The sequence below is a fragment of the Acomys russatus genome, chromosome 25 (genome assembly GCF_903995435.1).
Source record: "Acomys russatus chromosome 25, mAcoRus1.1, whole genome shotgun sequence".
Taxonomy (NCBI): Eukaryota; Metazoa; Chordata; class Mammalia; order Rodentia; family Muridae; genus Acomys; species Acomys russatus.
Genome location: NC_067161.1, coordinates 49,994,136 through 50,001,319, shown reverse-complemented (window position 1 = coordinate 50,001,319; position 7,184 = coordinate 49,994,136). Strand labels below are relative to the sequence as shown.

Below are 7,184 nucleotides of genomic sequence, written 5' to 3'. Positions count from 1 at the left end.
CCTGCTCCAGGCTGGTGTCTTAGTGGTTCCCCTAATTCACCTTTCCCTCCGAGACTAAGAATGTTACAGAATACATTTTCAGAGCCACAGGCAGAAGGGAAATGTTTAGAGGAAGATAACAGCCCATCGTTTCCCTCTGTGACACATTCTGTTTTCGTTCTGTGAGGCAGAGGAGTCTATTGTTTCCTTTAAAAGCCTGAAACCTATCCTTCCGTCACCCCCAGCTTTCTGGTGTCGCCTCATCTCCCAAGTCAGGCATGCAATTGTGGATGGGGGAAGTGTACATCTCTGACGGCATCTCTGACGGCGTCTCTGACTGCATCTCTGAGGGCGTCTTTGATGGCATCTCTGAGGGTGTCTCTGAGGGTGTCTCTGAGGGCGTCTCTGAGGGTGTCTCTGAGGGCATCTCTGACGGCATCTCTGAGGGGATCTCTGACAGCATCTCTGAGGGCGTCGCTGAGGGCATCTCTGAGGGTGTCTCTGAGGGCATCTCTGACGGCATCTCTGAGGGTGTCTCTGAGGGCGTCTCTGAGGGCGTCTCTGACAGCATCTCTGATGGCATCTCTGACAGCATCTCTGAGGGTGTCTCTGAGGGCGTCTCTGAAGGTGTCTCTGAGGGCGTCTCTGATGTGTTGTGTCTCTCTGCTCTCCCCAGAAGCCCTTGTTCCTTTCCCGAGCGATGTTGACCGGACTGGCAGATGCTGAGTGGACGGAGGAGCACAGCGCCATCCTGGATCACTTTGCCCAGGATCCCGAGGAACCTGCCCTCACCATCTTCATTGACCCCATTTTTGGGCTGAAGCTGGAGCTGGGCATGCCTGTGCAGGTGGGTACCCCACTTCCTAGGCCTTCCTCCTAGCAGCTCAAGGTGCTACATATCTCCAGAATCCTGAGGCATGTTTTCTTCTGTGCCTGAGGCTCATGGAACCCCACTGTGTGTGGGGCGCTCTACCAGGAAGCAGATTTCAGAAGAAGATAATGGAATGAGGCAGGTAGACCTGGGCATGGGAAGGAAGAGGAGGCGGGTAGTGAGACACCAACAGTGGGATCTGGGTGGCAGGTGTCTTCCTTTTTAGTGGTTTTTCCAGACAGGGTTTCTCTGTATAGCTCTTGGCTGTTCTAGAACTTGCTCTGTAGGTGAGGCTGGCCTCGAACTCGTAGAAATCCACCTGCCTCTGCCCCCACCTGCATGTGCCATCACCACCTGGCTGGGTATCACTCATGTACAAATCATTTACTTAAACACAACTATTTATCTATCTATTATCTGTCTATCTATGTATCATGTGTGTGAGTGCACACACGTGTGTGTCTTGGCATGTGTGTGGAGGACAGAGGATAACTTGTAGGAGGCACTTCTCTTCCTGTACCACATGGTTCCTAGGACAGAACTCATGACCCCAGGCTTGGTGGCACTTTTACCTTCTGAGCCATCTCCCTGGCTCTGATTCTTTTATTTCCTTCTGTATATTTGGAACATTTATTTATTTATTTATTTATTTTTTACGAGACAGGGTCTCTCTGTGTAGCCTTGGCTGTCCCGGACTCACTTTGTAGACCAAGCTGGCCTCGAACTCACAGCGATCCACCAGCCTCTGCGTCCCGAGTGCTGGGATTAAAGGTGTGCGCCACCACGCCTGGGCCCCTTATTTGGAACATTTAAAAATAAAATATTTGGCTGGGTGCAGTGATGCATGCCTTTAATCCCAGCACTCTGGGAGACAGAGCCAGGTTGATCTCTGAGTTCGAGGCCAGCCTGGTCTACAAAATGAGTCATGGACAGCCAAGGCTACACAGAGAAACTCTGTCTCAAAAAATTTATAAATAAATAAATATCCAGAAAAATGCATAAAAATACCAACAGTGATGATGAAGAAACCAACAAAGGAGATTTGTAGACACAAGAATCCTTTATTAAAGCACAGTAATTAGAGCAGTTAACACGAGGCCCAGGAGCACAAGTGTGAATATCATCAAGAAAATAAATGAAAGTAGAGAGCAGCACAAGCACACAGGGGATTCTGAAAATAGAAGGCACTTGGGAGGTAATCACAGGGAGGGTCACTGCAAGTTCAAGGCCAGCCTGGTCTATATAAATGAGTTCTAGGCTAGCCAGGACTATGTAGTGAGACCCTGTCTCAAAAATAAAAAAATGAAAAAACAAGAACAAAACAAGAAAAGTGATCCATTTAGCTGTAATTCCAGCACTCTGGGAGGCAGAGGCAAGCAGATCTCTGTCAGTTCAAGGCCAGCCTGGTCTACAAAAGGAATCCAGGACAGCCAAGGCTATACAGAGGAACTGTGACTCAAAAAACCAAATAAATAAATAAATAAATACCAGCCTCAGTAGCTTAGTGGTAGAACCCTTGCTTAGCCAGCACAGAAAGGGGGAAAAAAGATTAATTTCTCTTTGCATCCTGACTTTGGATACCCAGTGACTGTCCGATGCTCCCCCTGACACCATGATGGTCTGTATCCTCTCACTCTGTTAACCAACGCCCCCATCTTCACAGGAGGGGGTATGGGGTGGGGCGGGTGGGAATCCATTAGCCAATATCTGATTAAAAAGCACAAAAAGTGGCTGGAGAGGTGGTTCAGCGGTTAAGAGCACTGTCTGCTCTTCCAGAGGTCATGAGTTCAATTCCCAGCAACCACATGGTGGCTCACAACCATCTATAATGTGATCTGATTCCCTCCTCTGGCCTGCAGGTGTACATGCAAGCAGAACTCTGTATACATAATAATAAATAAATAAATCTTTTTTTAAAAAGCACAAAAAGTAAAACCTGCAAACATGAAACAGCACCACGTATGAGCCACAAACACAGGGGGAAGGGGCATAGTCAAACCTGAAACAGATGTGAACACCAAGTGGGCACCCAACAGAAAGCGGAAGACCAAGTCGCTTCGTGCTGGTGTGGATGGCGGGGACCTTGGAGCACCCTCAGGGTCTCCTAGGAGGATTTTGTACTAGTGCCTTAAATTAGCCTTAACCACTTGCCCCTCCTCACACAAGTCTCTGGGGCTACAAAAAGGTGAATAAAATATAAAATACCTAATCCTTTCGCTTTACCTACAAGAGGCAAAATAAACTGGTCTCTCACAGTGGGACATCAAGAAGTCGCCCACAGTGTACTGGAGCCAAAAGAGTGAATTGACGGAGCTGCTCAGGCATGAACAAAATGGGGCGAAACTGCGTGGCAACAGTGAACAGATTATATCAAGGACAAAGGGGCGGGGGGGGGGGGAGAACAAAGCGTGTGCATGGGGAAGATCTAACCGCACGAAGAGGAGGAGACTCCACAGCGGAGCAAGATGTGCTCTGAGCTCAGCCCTTAGAAAAGCGGGCAGAGCCATAAAAGCTGAGGAGGAGATGAAAGAGAGAGCACGGATTGTAGGAAATGAATAAAGCAGCTACAAAACCAGGGGATGAAAAATGGAACTGAATAGCAGTGGTTGGAATCTGTCAGCCGCAGAGCAGAAGGCTGCGGCATCCGCAGTTCATGTAAGAGAAAAGGCCGAAGATATTAATGCAATTAGAGAGAACCCAGTAGACCTGAGGGCTGGGCACGAGTGAGTGGAGGAGCTGAGAGCCAGTGCAGCGTGGACTCAGAACGTACACAGAATTAGCCTAGAATGAAAAAGGAGCTGCGTCTGGGAGTCAAGAGGACACAGGAGACTGCTTACTGTTTGCTCCTCACGTTTAATGACAGCGTGCATTTTCGTTACACCAGTAAAATTTGAGGGTACCAAGTGTTTGGGGGGATTAACTATATGGTGCTCTGCCAAGGACATACAACTTCAACCTAATAACAAGGAACAGATAAATCCAAATTAAGGGATATTCTGAAAGCACGTGGCTTGACTCAGAATGGCTGATAGTACGACATAAAAGGAGGAAAAGGCCGGACATGTTGGCACAGGCTTGTAAAGGAGGACTGAGAGTTCAGTGAGACACATGTACCCCCAACCTCCCATCCCCCCAACCCCCCATCCCCCAACCCCCCATCCCCCCAACCCCCCATCCCTCCAACCCCCCATCCCCCCAACCCCCCATCCCCTAGACCCCCCATCCTCCTATCCCCCAACCCCTATCCCCCAACCCCTATCCCCATCCCCCCAATCCCCCATCCCCTAGACCCCCATCCTCCTATCCCCCAACCTCTATCCCCCACCCCCTATCCCCCATCCCCCCCATCCCCCATCCCCCCACCTCCCAACCCCCATCCCCCCACCCCACCCCCCAGGATAGCAGCAAGGACGGTGTGGGAGAAGAGCCAGGAATATTAGAAGTTCAAGGCCAGCCTTGCCTACAGAAACAGCTCTAGGCCAGCCTAAGTATGAAATTCTGTCTCAATGCCCCCAACCCCACAGACAAACAAACAAAACCTCAAACACACACACAAAAGGTAGACATGGGCCAGGCGGTGGTGGTGCACACCTTTAATCCCAGCACTCGGGAGGCAGAGGCAGGCGGATCTCCATGAGTTCGAGGCCAGCCTGGTCTACAAAGTGAGTCCAGGACAGCCAAGGTTACACAGAGAAACCCTGTCTCGAAAAACCAAACACAACAACAACAAAAGCTAGATGTGGTGGTGATACCTTTAATTTCAACATTTAGGAGGCAGAGGCAGGGGGATCCTGTGAGTGGAAGGCCATCCTAGTTTATATAGCAGTATATTCCAGGCCAGCCAGGGCTTACATAATGAGACCCTGTTTCAAAACAGAAACAAAAGCAAACAGCAGTAACAACAAAACAAGACATGGCCCAGGATGGGAAGCAATGCAGCAACACAAGACGTCCTTTGGACTGCTAGAGAAAGTTAAATACGGACATGCATTGTATTGTATTGGGTTAAGTGTTCCATTACCATAATTACACTGTTAGGCATCTTTAGAAGATATGGGCCAAATATTAAGGGTGTGCTGTCTGGATGCCTGCAGCTAACAACGTCTCAGGTGTAAAGAGGGGGCACAAACAGGCAAAGTGCTGACACTGAATCTAGGAGACAGCCGGGCGCAGTGGTGTACGCCTGTAACCCCAGCAGTCGGGGAGGCAGAGGCAGGAGTTTGAGGACAGCCAAGGCTACACAGAGAAACCCTGTCTCAAAACAAAACACCCCCCCCCCCCAAACAAATGAACAAACAAAAATAATCTAGGCAACAGGGACATTTTGTTAATTTTATTTTTCTTGAAAATTTGCTATGAATGGAGTTTTTTGAAATTAAAAATTGAAAAAGCTGGGAGTGATGGCGCATGTCTGCAACCGTAGCAGTTGGGAGGCAGAGGCAGGAGAATTTCTTCAAGTTTGAGGCCAACCTGGGCTACATGTGGGTTCAGAGCAGACACCTTGTCTCAAACAAAACAAAGTGACAACAACAAAACCAAACACACACTACTGAGGGCCAGAGAGGGTTCAGCAGTCATGGCATTTTCTTTCTTTATTTTAAAATTATTTTTATTTTATGTGCATCAATATTTTGCCTGCATGTATGTCTGTGTGAGGGTGTCAGATCTTGGAGTTACAGTTGTGAGGTGCTATGTGGGTGCTAGGAATTGAACCCAGGTCCTTTGGAAGAGCAGTCAGTGCTCTTAATCGCTGAGCCATCTCTCCAGTCCCCGGTCATGGTATTTTGTACCGGAGCCTAATACCAGAGCGTGATTCTCAGTGGAAGGAGAGAACTAGCTCCCTAAAGCTGTCCTCTCACCTCCACATGTGTTATTACAAAATGTGCACACACGCACGCACACACACGAACACACGCGCGCACACACACGCACACACGCACACACGCGCACACACGCACACACGCACACACGCGCACACACGCACACGCACACACACACGCACACACACGCACGCACGCACGCATACGCACACGCACACGCACACACACACACGCACACACACGCCCTCGTGCGTACATCCATCATCATCATCACAGTAATATAAAATAAGAGAAACAGGGTAGGTGTGGAAGGAACATGACTCAACAGGTAGGAGTGTAATTTAATAGTAGAGTGTGTACTTAGCATGTGTGAGGTTCAGGAATCAATTCCCAGAAAAAAATAAAACAAAAACAAAAAACAAAGCAAAGGACTGTTTTTGATATCTTTATGTAGAGACATTTATTTGAAACTTAGCAACCCTTATATCTGCTTCAGTTTCTTTTTATTCTATTAAATTCAAACAACATTAGGTGTAACGCCTTTAAGAAGCAGCAGGGGTCTACTTCACCTCCATGTGTGTGCTGGCCAAATTTTCTTCATCTCTATGACAAATACTGGAGTGAAACCTTTTTTTGGGTTTGTGTTATAACTAAGAAAAGTGGCATACTTCTGAATGTAGGCCACAGCTGAACCTCTTCACAGGCGAAACTGAGTGCTCGGTGAACAGCAGGGAAACAGAGCCTGCAAACCAAAGCTCAGTGTGGCGCGCACCCCTGTGACCCTGCACGCAGAGGCGGAGGCCGGTGGGTCTCAGCTCACCGTTGTCCTCAGCAGTGTCATTAGTTCTAGGCCAAATTGAGACCCTGAAAAAAAAAGCAACTAAAATGAGAAATCTTAGCCGGCCGGTGGTGGTGCACACCTGTAATCCCAGCACTCAGGAGGCAGAGGCAGGTGGATCACTGTGAGTTCGAAGCCAGCCTGGTCTACAGAGTGAGTCCAGGACAGCCAACACTACACAGAGAAACCCTGTCTCAAAAAACCAAACAAAACCAAAAACAAAATGAGAATTCCTAGCTCTATCTTTCTTTCTTTCTTTTTTTTTTTTTTTGAGACAGGGTTTCTCCGTGTAACAGTCCTGGCTGTCCTGGAATTTCCTATGTAGACCAGGTTGGCCTTGAATTCATAGAGATCCACCTGCTTCGGCCTCCCGAGTGCTGGGATCAAAGGCCTGCGCCACCATGCTTGGCTAGATAATTAGTTCTTGCTTGCAATCTTCTTCCTTGATCTCCTTTAATTCTCCCTGCTTTTTCCATAACTGAAAAAAATATCTATCCTGGCTGGGTGGTGGTGGTGGTGCACGCCTTTAATCCCAGCACTCGGTAGGCAGAGGCAGATGGATCTCTGAGTTCAAGGCCAGCCTGGTTTACAAAGCAAGTCCAGGACAGCCAGAGCTACACAGAGAAACCCTGTCTCGAAAAACATACATACATATACACACACAAACACATATATC

General features: G+C 48.3%; 1 protein-coding gene across 1 annotated transcript in view; it reads left to right on the top strand.

Moving 5' to 3' along the window:
- The first annotated feature begins 269 nt into the window (after positions 1-269).
- The window catches only part of Dnah2 (dynein axonemal heavy chain 2), a 100,183-nt gene continuing 93,268 nt past the window's right edge, over positions 270-7,184 (top strand). The window contains exons 1-2 of the mRNA XM_051167293.1: positions 270-596; positions 656-826. Of these exons, the coding sequence (XP_051023250.1) occupies positions 270-596; positions 656-826 (498 nt within the window). The remainder of the gene's footprint in view (positions 597-655; positions 827-7,184) is intronic.